Source organism: Micromys minutus (assembly GCF_963924665.1).
Source record: "Micromys minutus genome assembly, chromosome: 2".
NCBI lineage: Eukaryota > Metazoa > Chordata > Mammalia > Rodentia > Muridae > Micromys > Micromys minutus.
In genome coordinates this window covers 67,754,368-67,771,934 of record NC_137971.1, presented here as the reverse complement: position 1 = coordinate 67,771,934, position 17,567 = coordinate 67,754,368, and the positions used below count along the sequence as shown (strand labels likewise).

Sequence of the window (17,567 nt, the reverse complement as noted above, 5' to 3'; positions counted from 1 at the left end):
AAATAGACGCAGAAAGTGTGTGGTCTTTAGGGACTGGATTCATTCACCTGGCATGATATTTCTATATTTAATCACGATTGGATCTTGAGCAGTTCCTAATCGTCCACATACCTGAAAACCATGTTACTGCTCGGATGTTACCATGTTTATCTTACCCACCACCAGACAGACATTTTGGTTATTTCTCCTTTAGACCTACTGTAAGGAAACTGCTAGGAATATTCATGTACAAACACTTGTGTGGACACAGTCTAGATTCTCCTGGACGTGTACTGAGAGCGAGAGAGGGGTGGGAAGCTATATACAACCCTTTCGTTTATTGTATTGTTGGACTGTTCCATAAGGGTTTGTACAGCAGACTTTGTAACCATGAACACTGTTTTGAGAATGAATCATGAGGATCCTGGTGTGATATGTAATAAATGGGGACATTTGGACAAGGTCCCACTCCCAAGGGACCAGCTCCTACAGCATCTCTGCTCTCACACCTGGGCTTGTTTCTATGCCTTTGTTCTAGGCACATTCAAAAAAAAATTGGATAAATCAGTCAGGGGACCTGGCCCTGGTTCTGTCACTGAAATCTCATGAATGTAGGCAAGGCTTTTAGGTTCAGAGATTTCTGGACTGTCTCACCTCCAGGCTCAAGGCCATGCAATAGAGTAGAGACAGTTGGAACCTCTTCAAGCATGGAGTCACACTGGACCATGGTTAACTAGTTTCTCTTCCTTGGAGACTTCCAGAATAGTAAAACAGGGGCCACTGTTTTCCCAGAGCCTTGTGGAGAAGGTAAATGGCATTTTGTCTCTAGCCACATTACCTCTCTTTTCTAGACTACCTAGGGGACTCCAGAAGCTTCACTGTGGCCAATGATGTTCTAGGAGAGGGGAAGACAGATTTTAATAGTGTCTCATGAGTAGCCACAAGCCACCAGACTGAGTTGTCCCTGCTGCTGAAGCCAGGTCCTGCCTGGGATGAGTGTCTGCAGCCTTCACTTGTGCATTGTTGACAAGGATAGTGTATAATTTGTGAGTCCTCTCTACACCCTGAAGACTTTTCACTTCCTGTTCAACTTCAGAATTTTGTAGCTTGCTCAATACAAAGAAATCCCACGGTAGACAGGTTTCAAGAGACTCTCCCCCCAGTGTCTCACTTCTTCCTTAATGCTAGAGAAGGGACAAAGAGAATGCCCTTGTCACTGCGTGGATGCCTTCTTTATGGGTAGGTGTACATGTGAATATGTTTGTGTGCATGTGTGTGTATGTGTGTGTGTGTGTGTGTGTGTGTGTGTGTGTGTGTATGTGCATGCACGTGCAAATATAATTGTATTTTGTGGCAGGAAGTGTTGAATTTCTTTTATTTTTTACTGGTTGAAACAAGATTATAAACGGGCATGGTGATATATGTTTATCATCTGAGTTACTTGGAAAGGCAAGGCAGAAAGCCTAACTGAAACAACTTACTGAGGTCCTGTATCAAAAACAAAAAGAAAGGGGCTGAAGAGATGGCTCTGTGGTTAAGAGCACTGGCTGCTCTTCCAGAGTTCCTGAGTTCAATTCCCAGCACCCACATGGTGGCTCACAGCCATTCTAACTTTAGTGTTAGGGGATTCAATGTTTTCTTCTGGGCTAAAGGGTCACCAGGCACATGTGTGGTTCACTGATGCACACACAGGAAACACCAGAGTTCTATCTTTGGAGGGAAACTTCTTCATTTGCTCTAAATGTTCACCCCAGAACTGAAGTTCCTATCTATGCTGATGCTGAGACAGGTTTTCTGGAGGAGGCTGAGAATCCATTCCCTGTCACTCATACTTGCATTCCTTCCTAACTGCCAGACTCAGCGTTTGATAGGCAACTTCAGTTTCTCAATGAATACCCAGGATCAAAACAAACAAACCGACAACAACAACAACGAAACAACCCAGGCACTTGGGGCAAGCCCATCATTTAGAACAAATGGTTGTGGTGGAGGTGGTAGCTAAGTCTCAAGAGCTTCTGGAAATAAGGAAGCCTCTGCAACAGGTTCTCATCTTGGAGACACTGCAGAGACAGAGCAGGAGCCAAGGAGCTCAAAAGAAGAGCAGAGGGGAAGGACCCTGGGGTACAATGAGAATGAAGAACAGTAGGTTTGCTTGTGATCAGGACTAGAGCTTCAGTGGGGGCAGCAAGCAGGCCTTTGCTTACGTGCCTTGCAGGGATCCTCTTCCTGCAGCCAGTAGGTTTTAATGGCATCATTCGGGTGGATTCCCTTTGATATAAAATCCTGGTTCATGAGCATCAGGTCTCCAGGAAAGCTAGTGATAGGGAAGAGGTTTCTGTTTGTGAGGCCTGTGGTACGCCGCTCTGTTCTCTTCACAGGGAGGAAGGTTTTCCGGTCATTCTGATGCCATACTATACGACGTTTGGGTTCTTCTGACTTGAAAGCCACGTTCAATATGATTTCTCGTGTATTTGTGGGTTCAATCTCGGCCTCCCCTTTCTCTCCCTGACTGGCTTTATCTATGCTATCCCTGCCACCGTTCTCTCCCTTCCCACTGGACTTGTCTGTTCCTGGGAAACCCAGCGGTGTAGCACCCCCGAGCCTTTCAAGGCATGGAGAAAACTGATTGTTTCTCAGGGCTCTTGCCACCTGCATTCTTTCGATGTGCTTCTTGATGTCAATCATCTCTCTGCGTGGCATTTTGAACTCTTCTGCAAGCACAGACACCTTCGCTGTCCATATTTTCTCTGGGGGTACACACACAGCACAAGCAGAAGAGGAGTGTTTTCCCCACTCTCTGGCCTTTTTGTAGTCTAGAGACTGCTCTTGGAGTTCCCTCAGCATCCTCCACTCTTTGTAGTGTTTGTCAGCCAAAAATCGTCTCGCTGCTATGGTGTGAACGCCACCGAGTTGCTGGAGATGAAAAAAGATGGTTAAAAATCTCAATACCTAGAGGCAGGTAGCTCCTGCCATGAGCATTAGTTAGTGGCTGGTTCTCCCTTTGCTGCTAAGAGGATCTGAATCTCTATAAATGGGATATAGAGGGCAGATGTTGGGAATTAAATAGGCTTGGGTTCAAAGCTTGGCTCTCCTTTCACCCACTAAAATGTGTGTGTGTGTGTGTGTGTGTGTGTGTGTGTGCGCACCTGTGTATGTATGTGTGTGTATGTGTAAGGGAGGAAACATTGGCTCACTTTGAGAGAACATAATTCATCATGGTAAGGAAGGCACACTGCAGGGGCTCTGTGGTGGTGGGGTCATGAAGCTGCTTGCTTCCTTTCAGAGGTCATCACCATCAGAAACCAAGGCCAAAGACCAGAAGGCTCATCCCATCAGTGGTCCACTTCTTTCTTCAGCTAGACCCTACCTCCTAAAGATTCCATGACTTCTCAAAGCTGTGCCACTTACTGGAGACCATATGCTGAAACACAGGAACTCATGGAGTGCAGCGGTCACTCAAGCCCAGTAAGGTGCCCGGAGGAAGAGCTGAGGGCCCCACAGCTCCCTCTTTACCCTAGTTTTGCAGCTTACCCTTATCTTTGCTTTGTAAATTTTTATTTTTTGATTTTATTTTTTATTATTTTTAATTTTTGATTATTTTTAAAAGATTAATTTTGTTTTTAATTATGAATATTTGTGTGTGGGGGTATGTATATGTGCATGCAGGTAACTGTGGAGGCCAGAAGAAGGTGTTGGATAACCTGGAGGTACAGTTATGTGCAGTTATAGGTTACTTGACTTGGGTCCTGGGAACTGAGCTCTGTCATAGCCGTGTGGGCTCTCTCTCTAGCCCCTGGTTTTTAATTTTTGACAATTTCATAGATTTAAAAATGAGCATTTCACCCATTACACACATTCCTGTCCCACTCAATCCCACCAAACTTCTTGCATACATTTCCTCCCTGCTCTCATGCCCCCCCCCCGTCTCTATCTCTCTCTGCTTCTCTCTCTCTCCCCTCCCTTCCTCCTTCCCTTTCTTCCACTCTCTCTTTCTCCTTTCTTTGTATATTTTGTTGTTTTGTGACCCAACTTTAATTTGTGTTATTTACATGAGCTTTTTATCTGGGTCACAAGCAACTCACCAATGGTTACACAACTGAAGAAATGACTTCTCCACCCCACTCCCAATCTCCAACCCTTCCCCCAGCATTAACTGCTTGGGGGAACTGAGATCTTGTGAACCCCTTTCCCACCATGACTGACCAGATCTTGGGCAGATCTTGTGTAGTATTAAAAGGCCAAGTATTAAAACACATGGGTTTGTGGGGGACATGTCACACTCAAAGTACAACATAGTGCCAGGTAAGAATTACTTAAGAAATGTCATTTTCATAATTTATTTACAGTTACATTCCTGTGGGGTGTGTGTGTGTGTGTGTGTGTGTGTGTGTGTGTGTGTGTATGTGTGTGTGTGTGTTATTTACATGTGGGAGAGGATTCAGACCCTGTGCATATGCACTCAGAATCCAGAAGAGGACATTATAGATGTCTTCCTTCCCCTATCACTTAACCTCCATATTCCTTTGAGATATAATCCCTCACTGAGATAGAAGCTTGCTGTTTTGTTTAGGTTAGCTGGCCAGCAAACTCCCAGAGTCCACCTGTCTGCTCCCCAGTGCCGGGGTTACAGCGCCATGCTGGACATTTTTATATGACTGCGAAGGACTCAAACGAGGCCCTCATTTTTCCAAGCACTGCTTCTGGCTGTACTCCTGATTGGGACAGTCAAGGAATGAAATCCACTACTAGACACAACCAACATGAGCTGCCGTAGAAATGTTCCTTTTTGTGAATTCTGAAGCCTGGGATTCCCCTACCTCTGCAAGGAGACCCCAGAGCAACCTCTGTCCGGGAAAACTTGAGGACACTTACTAGAATTTCTTTTTCCATTGGGGAGTATTTTCCAAGGGCAATGCGTGGGTCTGATTTGTAGAATGTCGTCCATATCCTAGAAGACAGAGGGACAATGAGTTAGAGTCTAGTCTCTTCTCATGGTGAGAAGCTTGCAGGTGGTAGTTCTATGTTAACTAGGGTGAGGATGTCCAGGAAAGGCCTGGATACCCGAGTCATACTCACCCCAATGGTGATGCAGTACAGAGATCCTCTTTGCAGTATGGGAAATCTTCAATTATCAAGGGACGGCCGTTGAGGTTCCTGTTTCTATTATTTTGCTCTCCCTCAGCTGTGGTCCCTTCCTGAGTCTTTGGATACCCATCTCTCTGATTTTTATACCTCTGAAAATGGTTTTTCCACTCCTTAATCATGTTTCTGCGACAGGTTAGGGCAGGAGGTGTTACTGCCTGGAGTTTGTATCTGACACAGTTTAGTGGGAGCTCAGGGAAAGTTAAAAGCATTCATCATGTCATAACCGGGTTAGCCAAGGCCTCATTGTGAAGTCTGTGCCTAAGGGTTAGATGATCCTAGGAGTGAAACACACACTTCTTTCCACTCAGCAGCAGGCTGGAGCCCAGGAAGAGACTGGGCAGAGTGTGGCTGGGCATCAGTATAACCACTCGGTTATGGAATGAAGAAAAAGATCTTACATTGATACCTATTTAAGGTGTGGTGTTTTTTAAGCATGGGGGGGGGCTTTTCCTTAAGTCTTTATGTTCATAATATCATATAGATATTCTTTCCATACTTTTGGTTAAATAAATTACAAATATTTACTTCTATTCTTAACACAACTTTACATTAATTTTTATTTTATATATATGCATGTGTGCCAGAGTGTCTGTATGAGTGCCACATGCATGCAATGACTGCAGAAGCCAGGTGGGTCCTCCTCTGGAAGAGTAGCAAGTGCACATAGCCACTGAACTATCCAGCCTGACCTTTTTGCTTTCCTAAAGTGCATGGAAGTTTCTATGTTTATGTCAGGTGCATTCTAATTATTGATATTTCCCTTTTTGGTTAATGCTTTCCTTGCATTGTGTAAGACATTGTCACCAGTCTGAAGCAGGAATGATACACTCATATGCATGTAACTAACTCTAGGATAATAATTATCACTTTCTCTGCATTTTTACTTATTTTGTATATACTTCTAAGTTATTTTTATAATGGCTATTAAGATGTATGTGTGATTATGAACAAGCCAAAGGACTCCCTTCTCTGTATCCACTTTTGCCCCTGAAATAAACCCTTTCCTTCTCAGCTTGCTCTGATCATGGTGTTTCACCACAGCAATGGTGACCATAGATTCCTGGATACAGAGACTTGAAAGGGCAAGCATCCATCCCCAAATTAGGGCCAATGTCCTAGTTTCTTTTCCCATTGTGCTAAAATACTCAAAAGCAGTTTAAAGGAGAAATGGTTTGTTTTAGCTCATAATTCAAGGTATAGTTGGCAGGGTGGGGAAAAAAGGCGACAGAGGCTTGGAGCAACTGGGCATATGGCATTCAGAGTCATAAAGAAGATGCATACATGTTTCTCAGCTCCCTTTCTACAGTTAGGCAATCCAGGATCTCACCCAAGGATTGGTGATAGCCACAGTGGGTCCTGTCACTGTTCCAGAGGTGGTGGGACCTGGGAGAATGGAGCTGATGGATGAGGCAGACTAAAATCTCATGCAGCAGCCAACTTTATTCATAGCAACAGACAATTTGTGTTGTGAGGCTTAAGGGAGTTCATATGATTAATATTCACTTGGGTTCAAGATGTTTGCAATAATAAAGACAAGCCAAGTGTGATGTGACAAATTCCCCATGTTTTGCTATAGAGGCACACAAAGGATAGTTTAGACATTTAACCAGACAAGAGCAGCAAGTGGTAGTGAGTAATCTGAAGTAAATTCACTCCTATATATACACCTGGGAGGAGACAAAAACACATTCCAAGAACAGTTCGGTGTTTTGAAGAAACAGAGGCCATAAGACTCTTGTCCTGTTTTCTTGGAGCATTCTCATAAGCACTCAGAAGTCTCCTCACTTAACTCCATCCCTGGACTATATTCCTACAGGGCAGGTCTTCCTACCTTAAGATATGCCTCCCATGCCCAGAGGCCCACATTCCAGGAAATTCTGATTCTGTCAAGCTGGTAATTACCACTAACCATCACAGTTAATAAAGTAACATTTTAAGAACCCAATACTCCCCTAAACATGTTACTAGATGTCTGATATTAGAACCCTAATGCATTATTTCTGGTGGGTTTTGATAAAGGGTCCATAATCATGATAAAGATGTACTTTAGATTGGTGGGAAGGCATAAGTGTGCTAAAAACAGTCCTTCCATTGTGTTTGACCATAAAAATTTGAATCCATTAGATATGAATTTCAGATTTATTCCATTTACTTAACATAGGGAATGATTCATTTTTATCAAACATTCCATTTTAGCAGGAAGTTTTACATATCGTTTGGCAATTCCATCTCTGGGCTGGTGGAGGGCTTACCAAAGACTGATGTACAGTACTTACCATTTCTTTGGTGTAAGTAGTCCCATGGTGTTGACATTATGATGCTAAGGCAAGTGATGTCAGGGAATTGGAGTTAGGAATAAATGCACACAATTGGCTCTCTAGCAAATACTACCCCTTGCCATTTGACAACTTACCACACCTGGGGAGTTACTCAGTTTTGGGTGAACAATCAGACTAATAACATGGGTTCTATTAAGAGGCAGTTGGGAAGATTAAATGAATAAAAGAGCTACCAAGGGTCAGTGTATGAGGGACAGTTGTCTCCAAACATTTATAGCACCAACTCAGTTGTCAGAACAGAACAGGCTGTTTCTAGGAAGGATGTGACTACCATGGTCCCCATCATCTCTGGGGAACTTTTTCAGTATTACATGTGAAGGTCCTGATGGTCCTATTATGTCACCTAAAACATTAGGCCAGATTCTTCACTATCTACTTGGACTCTACAACTTTCCTGTTGCTATGATACAATACCATGGACAAGGCAACTTACAAGAGGAAGGATTTATTAACTTGTGGTTCTGGAAAATGGACTTCATCATGGTATAGACATGACAACAAGTAACAGGCATGGAAGCAGGATCAGGGAGCCAACAGATCACGTCTTCAAATGCAATCAGGAAGCAGAGAGAATGAACTGCAAATGAAGGGACAGGCATCTTTTAGCTTCCAAAGCCTGTCCCCAAGCGTTGTACTTCCTCTATCAAGACTGTATCTCCCCATAACCTCTTCAAAGAGTAACACTATCTGGGACCCCAGTGTTCATACACTGGAGACTTACAGACAGGTCTCACCTAAACCACCATAGGCACCTTGACATCTTCCCTCTTATTTTACTAAAACATCCCAGCCTCACAGCGGAATCCTTCTTAGAAACATGGTAGCCTGGGCTTACAGAAGATTTCTAGAATCACTGATGAGTTTAATGGATTGCTTCCATTTTAGGAAGAGACTAGTGATCCCTGTGAATTAATGTAGCCTCCTGGGCCTACAGGTGCTACATCTGAGGATTCAACTGGTCATGGTGCTTAGAATGGGGGGCGGGGCACTGAATTCACATTGGGCTTTGTAAGATTCTAGTGTCTTGATTCCCGCTCTGCAGAAGTGCTGCTGTGATAGGCTATCAGGAGATCTGGATGCTCTCCTAGGAGTTTAATTTGGCAGCATGATGGAGAACTAGTCCCTTGCAAAAGTTTCTAGGGATACTGGTTACTATGACCTCACTTTTGCCATTTCTGCTTTAAGAAAGTGGGGCTTGAATGATCTTGCCTTTATTTTCCCTACCTTTTATGTTATTTCTGGAACCCAGAGGTTATTCAGTAAATAGTTGTGGGATGAGGAATGCTTAGATATGGTAGCAGTACAAAGTGACTTGGGAGCCTTGGACTATAGGAAGTGAGTTCAAGGGGTGATGGGAGGGGCAGGGATTGGCTTCATAGGAACAAAACCTCAAGTCTAATCAGCCTTAACGGTGATTCTGATTTCTGTTAAGTGCTTAAGTGAGGCCACATGCCCATCTCTAACTAAAAATGGATTTCCTGGAGAGATCATGGCAATCCTTAGGCAGGAAAAGGGAAGATGTATTGATAAGAGTGGGGGCCATCTTATTCTCAGTGACTAGGCTGTGAAAAGTTCAGCCAACCCTGCAAAGAGCCCCAGTACTGAGGCAAGGGTCGAGCTGCCACATGGAACAGCCACATCCAGGGCTAGGAGCCAGGCTGGGAGTCTCTGGTGCAGGTCCCAGGCAGGCAGGAACAAATCTACAGGCCTATGCTCTTTTCTAGTTGTGTCCACTTCCCTGAATGGTCAGTTTAGCCTTAGTTCTGCCGGGTTGAAGAGAGGCAAGAGGACGGAAGAGTGGGAGTTTCTAAAAAGCCAGGACTTTGGAAAGCCTAAGAGTTAGTGACCTGTATTTATTATTTCTCTGTTTCTGTGATACAACACCATGGCCAAGGAAACACATAAGAGTTTATTTTATCAAAAGGGCTTTTAATTCCAAAGAGGACATTCATAACAGTGGGGGAGGCAGGGCAACAGGCTTCCAACAGGCCGAGAGATCTTGTCTTCATTGATAAACAGAAACAGATTGAACTGGAGTGGGGCAGGCTATAAACTCTCAAAGCCCACCCCTAATGATGTACTTCCTCCGACAAGGCACCATCTCCTAACCATTCCAAATCCTCCTCATACAGTTACAACAACTTGGGACCAAATGTTCAAACACATGAACCTATAGGGGTGTGTCTCATTCAGACTACCACAGAACCCTTTGGATGAAGGTATATTTTAGAAAACGGTATTTGGAGGTGGTTCATGGTACCCAGAAGTCTTAGGGATGGTACCTCCATCCTAATAACAAGGTGACCTTGACTTTGTTGTCTACAGACACTTGTACAAACTCAACAATGAGGACTTGGCAGACAGAGAGGAAATGCTCTCTGGAGAGGAGCCAGAGAGAACTGCTATGTTCAGAAGAACTAAAAGCAGTTTGAATTGCAGAGGGAATGGGTGGGTGGGACAATGCAAAGTTGTGTATGTTGTTCCTCTGCGATCAAAGTAATCACCTGTTGGTCCATCTCAGGAGCTGTGTCCCCTTCTCATGCAGCCAGAAGCACCTGTCTGTGTCTAGAGTTGCATCAACTCCTGAGCTCGCAGGCCATCTGGTTTCCTGGTCAGCTGGGTTGCAGAGCCTCTGACCTGTCCTGTAGTTTCTCACAGTTCCGAGACCATATCAGATTACCAAAGAAGGGCATTGACTGTGGTTTCCCTTATCTTCAAATAACAGCTTCCCGTATTAGACGGGCATAGACATGGCGCCAGGAAAGACCTCCCGTGACTCTGCTGGTTCTACCACAACCGGACAAAGCTGGAGACTGGGTGGGTGGAATCCCTATGTTTGGAACCCTCCTTCCTGTGTGTGCAGTCTGGACAGAAATAACATAGGACCCTTCCCCAGCCCTGGGGCTGTAGCTGGTCAAGTTTGTATAGTATGTTATATACTCTTCCTCCCAGGATGATGGGAAGGACCTGGGGAAGGGTAGGGTGGGCAGGGTCTAGGATCCACTCTAGTCTTATTGTGCTTCATGCCCCATTGGCTAACTGCATTTGGGTTGGTAGAAGAGGAACTGGTCGATTTGGGGAGGAGAACCTACATGTCTCACTATGGGTGGGGTGTGCATTGGACCTATGGAGGCTTAAGAGAAAGGGCTGAAAAGGAATTACCCCCGAGTAAGTGGCTTACAGCAGATCAGTACCCTCTACTCCAAACCAACATGACACCACCAAATGGAGAAGCAAAGACCTAGGATATTTAGAATTGGGGTATAGTAATGGGATGAGCCTGAGCTTTTCTTTATAGATAAACTATACCACTCCCCTTCTCATAGGCAGAAGCACTTGGGGAATAGATGAACTCTCAAGTGCTTGTTTTGTGTGTATTGATGTTGTTAGTAGAACTCACAAGCAGTTTGTTCTGTGGGGGTTAGTGTGACATGTGCTTGTCTAAAAGTGCAAAGGGAAATATTTCTGGTCAGCTTTCTGTGGTAGTCACATACCTTCCGAGGAGTACTGCCCCCAGCTCCACACTTCATGCTTGACTCTAGGAACGCAGTGGTGAAAAAGACAGGGTTCTTGCCTCAAGGAAGAGCCCTTGTGCAATGGGTGTGAACTATACAATACACACTATGGCGAGATGAGGGATGCTCTCAACTGAGGTAAGGGCTCAAAGGGAACTACAGGGTAACACTGGGGGTATTTGATGATAAAGCACATGGAAATTTGGGAGCACTCAACTATCTCCTTTAGTTAATATGATTTTTTCTCATAGAATAGATTCACACAAATTCTTAGCCTTCAGCAGTAACAACAGCAGGTGAGGGGACCCAAGGAGAAGGAATTTGGAAAACTTTGTTTTTTTTGGGGGGGGGGGCTCTGTTGGGAGAATCTCTGATTGGCTGTTGGAACATTTGCCAGGATCTCATGGATAATGTCTGTCTTCTGCCTTGAGGCAAAGTCAATGAGGTCCACCCACAAGAACAAGAAAGCAGCAGAATGCTGCTGTTAGATGGACTTTTCCTTTATCCTGGAGCTCCTAGGCTACATTTCTCATCAGTGGTTTGTTTGTTTGTTTTTAAAGAATGGGTTTTATGTATCCTAGGCAGCTTTGAAACTTCAAACAGGCTGTGTAGATAAGAATGAACCTGAATGTCCCATCTCCTGCTCTACCGTGTGAGTGCTGGGATGATAGGTGTGTATCACCATACTTTGTGTGATGCTTGGTGCTGAACACAGGGCACATTAGGCCAGAACTCTACAAATCAAACTATATCCTCAGCCCTCAGTGGCCTCTCATGAACGACTTCACTGTCACTGGACCCGACACTAGAGGTTTGTAGAAGAGGCTAGCTCTGGACACTTAGCTTTTCCTGTGCCCTTCTTAGACGTTCTTGGGGTAGTATGCCACCTGAAGGGAAGATGTGACACCAGAGCTTTCTGGTTCCCAAAAGCAATTTTGATGGGGGACAAGACCAACCTTCATGTCCAGGAGACATTTATCCAAAACCCTCAAGTCAGAATTTAAGGAGGTTCAGGGGAACTTGGAACAAGTTGAGACCAAAGGAAGCACCCCCAACCCCCAACCGCAAAGGCTACTCTGTTTCTACTTCAGAATTTGTTGAGCCAGCACCACCCTGAAAACTCCCGTTGCTGATTTGCTGATGTGACTAAGACCTTTAGCAAGCAGTGAGTGAGGGCATGGGGGTGTCAGACACCACCAGGGTAATCTGCACAAATGGGACACAGTATGGTTGAGGTCATCATAGAGGGGGAGAGGGAGGTGGACAGGGAAGGAATGGCTGAAATAGAGGAGAAAGGGTGAAGGGAGGGTAGGGAATGGGAGGGGAGAGGATGGGAGGAGGACAGAAGCATCCAGGCATTGCCATTTAGAAAATAAAACTATTCTTCCCAAGAGACACATTTGTCTTGGGCTCAAGGCCCAGCTCCGACATTATAGCTCTGAAGGAGTTTAGACAAGACAGTGAGCAAGTGTCTAAACAAAAGGAGATGATTGGACGGCTGTGTTGACTGAGGGATAACAAGTCCCCCCCCCAACTCCCTGAAATTCGTGAAGGGATTGTGAACTAGAAGGGTGACCTTAAATGGAGGGGACCCCTGGGAGGTTCTCCCTGTGAACTACAAAAGATGCTGATGGGGAAGATCAGAGAATTTACAAATCCAGTCACTACACAGGTGACCCCTGGGTGAAGGGCAGGTCAGCACCTGGTCACACTAAAGCCAGAGCTGCCCTCCTAACTAGAGCTCTGTCAGAGCCCTTCCGGAGGCAACCGGGAGGGTCTGGCCTGCGGAAGTTTGCATACAAAGAAAGCAGTGTCGAGAATGAACGTTTCAATAATTTGCCCAAGGTCACACCATTTTAAATTAGGAAAAAACTAAGTAAAACAAAGTCTCTCCAATCTCAGTCTAATCTGAGACCAGACTCCCCAGGAAGTAGTGTGGTCTGATAAGGACAATGAAATCAAATATGAAGCTAAAGGCATTCACACAGAAAAACAGTGGTAGGGTTTAACAGTTCCCATTGCCACCCTTGTGTCACCAGCACGCAAGTGGCACACATGCATACTTTCAGGAAAAACACCCTTTAATGGCTGGCTGGTTTTAAAATAAAAAACATCATCAAAACAAAAGCAATAGCAGATAGTCACCATACATTTACCGTAAGCAGGCGCTAGTCTACACTGCATGCTGTTTGTGAATCAACTCATTTAAACACTTAGCATGGTATGTTTAAAAATCTACACTTCTGAAACACAACGGATCAGCAGCTTTTGTGATCTGTGTCAGTACACATGGGATGCTAACTGTATTGGAGCTTGGAAGTCGCTGAGATGGCTCAGTGATTAAGAATAACCCTGTTGCAGAGAGTCTGGGATTGGTTCTCAGCATCCACACGGTGGTTCACAAACACTGGAAACTCCAGTTCCCAAGGATTTGATGCCCTCTTGACCATGAGCACCATGTACACAATGGGTACACATACATGCATGCAGACAAAACATTCATATGCATAAAACAAATCTAAAGACATGTAATTGGTACAGCATGGGGTGCTGGCCAAGCTAATGTGTTAATGCTTTACGTTGGGGATATCTGGGTTAAGGAAGGGGTGTGGTTCCTAGTGGTCACAGAGACATTCAAGGAATAATTACCATTCAGGGAGAAAGTTCTGCAGCCAAGACAGCTGTGGTTCATCTACACAAACGGAATGCCATCCCTATGGGCAGAGTTCTGATTCATCTTCATTGTTCTGGCAACTCTACCAGGTGTCACCACAATGCAGGGTGGAGCCTCTTCTGTCTCAGATAATGCAGATGTGTCTCCTTCTATCTGGAAATTTGATACATTGTGTCTGAAAGCAATCCTGCTTGCTCTCCCAGGGCTTACAAGCTCTAGTGTGAGATCCTGGCTTTTCCCACACTTACTAAGCAGGGTTACTAAGGATGTGGGCTTCTCCATGAGTTGTAAGAGGGTGGGGCAGAGCTAGTCTCTCTCTGTTAACCACACCATAGACTCTTCACTGTTCCTTGAGGGGTTTGCCCAGGGAAGGAATCATGTTTTTCAGGAGGGCTGAAGCTAATTGAACATGCATAAGAAGATCAAGTGAGTTACGGTGTACAAACATGAAACTACCTTATCTTAAAACCCTGCTTGGCAAGGCCTTGTCCGGGATCCTGACACTCTCATGGAGGGGAGTGGGGGAAGGCGAGGGAGTTACAATTGATCTGCACTTATGAGCTTTCAACCATGAGCCCTCAGAACAGTCCTGGGAACTTCACAGCTGACTGAACTTTCACATAGGCTCTACGGTGCTTGGCTTCATTTGCTCTTAAGAATCCATCAACTTCTTGCTCCAACTGTCAACATTTCATATTACATTTATTCGGTGTGTTGGGAATGAGAGTACCATGGTGTATGTGTGGAAATCAGAGAACAACTTGTGGAAGTTGGTTCTGTCCTACCATGTAGGACTTGGGGATCAAATTCAGGTCGTCAGGCTTGGCAGCAAGGACTTTACTTGCTGAGCCATCTGGCTGGCCCCGGTTGTTAATACTGTGATGATAAAATGGAACAGCGCTATCTGTGGAGTCCGTTGGTGATTACAGGTTCACTGTCCACCCTGTGCCCTCTGTCATTACCATCTCGGACAATGTCTGGGAAGTATGGTGAGTGGCTGAGCTAGTGGAGTCATATAACAGTCACCACCACCGTTGTCCTCCCGTACTCTCAGAGTCCACATCTACGAACTCAGCTACTTAGGTACAATTATTTAGAAACAAAATCCATTGGTACTGGATGCACAGTCTACTTTCTGGTCATTGTTTTGTAAACAATACAGTACAACTATTTACATTGGTATCAAGTATTGTTAAGTGTAGAGGATTTAACCCATTCAGAGGAATACTCTGTCTCCAATTACTCCATAGAGCCATAGTAACAAAACCACCATGATACCGGCATTAAAAACAACTGCCAAAAATATTAAATACCTGTACACACATATATACCCACTAACCACACAATTGTATAAAGTTGTCTAATTTTGCTTACGTTAAAAATTAATTTTCCATTGTAGCTCCTTTGTATATTCATTTCATTCAGATGTATCACTTCAGCCCAGCTTGTTTACATCTATAGAACTTTTGCTACAGCACTGAAATCACACTATAGCTACAAATCACCTGAAGGAAGTAGAGATTTTAATATTACAGGGTTATCCATCTCATGAGCCTGGTCAAATTCTACATTATTTTGGGACTTTAATTTTGGTAGTATTTTCTAGTTTTATTTTCTTACTCTCATCTATGTTTGACTAAATCTGTCTGTAAGTGCTCTTGGTTTTAAATGTAATAATTTGATTTGGGCACTTTTAATGTCTAATAATTCTTTGCTAGCATATGGATATGTAGACTTTTAACTGATGATTTAATCTTTGACTCTTGTAAATTTCTCTCTTTGTTCTTCTGCAGATCCCTCATGGTCTTCTAAAATAACGACACCCTGTGTGAATAAAGAAAGCTTTGCTCTTTACTATTAAAAAATGAAGTATATAGAGGTTATGTGCAGATTCTGTGCAGATACTGTGCCATACATTAGAGACTTGAGTATCTGTGGACTTTGGGATCCACGGTGGTTCCGGGACCAATTCCCACAGATACTCAGAGGATACACACAGAATGATTATATCCTAGCCTCACAGCATAAAGCCGGGAGCACTACTTGACATTATTATAAAGTTGAGCCCACTATAAAGAGAAAGAACACTCAACCAGTATTTTAAAAGATCTATTTAATATGTATCAGTGTCTCACCTGCTTGCATGTGTGTGTATCATCTGTGTGCGGTATTCACAAGATTTTACCCACATGTCTCTTTTTTGGCTTTTAAAAGAGAGAGGGCTCGGAGGTTAAGAGCACCGTCTGCTCTTTCTGAGGACCTGGGTTCAGTTCTCACTGCCCACGTGGGAGCTAACAAATCTTTTGTAACCGCAGGTCCAGGGATCCAATCCTCTCTTCTGGCCTCCCCAGACCTTGCAAGTACACACTGCACACACATACATGAAAGTAAAACACTCATACATACCAAAAAGATTTAAAATGAAATTAAGGGAAAAAAGGGATGGTGGGATTTCTCAGTGGGTAAAGACACATGTGGTTGATTCTGATGAGGACCTGAGTTCAATACCCTCCTCAGCTCATTCCGTGCAAAGTCTTCCAAAACTTTTATATTCATGGGTGGCTTACCAAAGTCTTAGGTTAGTTTGCGTATGTAAAATTCAACTTAAGACTAATAAAGATGTTTTCTGCTCTTTCATGCTGCTGAGGAAGACACACAGTGGACAGAAGAGTTGTGGAACCCGAGAGAGCTGTGTCAAGAGAAGATTCTCAGAGACCAGGTGCCCACTTACCTATGAGAAAGCTCTTTGCTGGTGATATTAAAGAAGACACTGAAGAACATCACCTATGAGGCTATTTTGAGCAGTATGGGAAATTTGAAGTGATTGAAATTATGATTGACAGAGGCAGTGGGAAAAAGAGGAGCTTTGCTTTTGTCACCTTTGATGACCATGACTCTGTGATAAGATTGTTTTTCAGAAATACCATACCGTGAATGCCCACAACTGTGAAGCAAGAAAGGCTTTGTCGAAGCAAGAGGCTACAATGATTTTGGCAATTACAACAACCAGTCTTCAAATTTTGGACCGATGAAGAAAGGAAACTTTGGAGGCAGGAGTTCTGGCCTTTATGGTGGCAGAGGACAGGCCTTTGCTAAACCACGAAACCAAGGTGGCTATGGAGGTTCCAGCAGCAGCAGCAGCAGTAACTATGACAGCAGCAGGAGGTTCTAGTCACAGCCAGGAAACAAAGCTTAGCAGGAGAGGAGAGCCAGAGAAGCCACAGGGAAGCTACGGGTTACAACACATTGTGAACTCAGCCCAGCACAGAGGCAGGGCCTAGTTGTCACAAAGAAGACATGTTTTAGACAATACACATGTGTGTGGGCAAGAAACTCCAGGACTGTATTTGTGACTAATTGTATAGCAAATTATTTTAGTTTTTGTTCTGTGGAAAGTGTAAAGCATTCCAACAAAAGGTTTTACTGTAGACCTTTTTTTACCCATGCTGTTGTAATTGCTAAATGTAATAATCTGATCATGATGCTGAATAAATGTGTCTCCTCCTCCTCCTCCTCCTCCTTCTCCTCCTCCTCCTCCTCCTCCTCCTCCTCCTCCTCCTCCTTCTTCATGTGCTGTGTAAAGTTAGTCTACTCTGAAGCCATCTTGGTAAACTTCCCCAACAGTGCCAAGTTAGAATTTCTTCAGGGTAGTGCCAAGTTACATTTGGAATTTACTTATGGATGCTTGGGTGGAAAAGCCATTGTCTTCAAAAACCTTGGTGTTGTTAAACTGCCAGTTACCGTTGTAACTTAATGAGTTTCACCATTGAAAGGGTCATCCAAGCAAGGTCACAATTTGGTTATAAGATGGTTGTTGGCACACCCTATGCAATATCAAAATTGCATAATGGTATCAGATGAAATAACAGATGGGGATGAAGCTTGTGTACCATCCATTATCCTGTGTACTCAGTA

General features: G+C 44.0%; 1 protein-coding gene across 1 annotated transcript; it reads right to left on the bottom strand.

The window, feature by feature from the left end:
* Positions 1-2,151: 2,151 nt before the first annotated feature.
* On the bottom strand, positions 2,152-5,243 carry LOC308417234 (uncharacterized protein C10orf120 homolog; the record flags this gene model as incomplete). Its single annotated transcript, XM_080912398.1, has 3 exons — positions 2,152-2,892; positions 4,852-4,927; positions 5,056-5,243. The coding sequence occupies 3 exons, from the start codon at positions 5,241-5,243 to the stop codon at positions 2,152-2,154; spliced, it is 1,005 nt and encodes a 334-aa protein (XP_080768524.1).
* Positions 5,244-17,567: the final 12,324 nt, after the last annotated feature.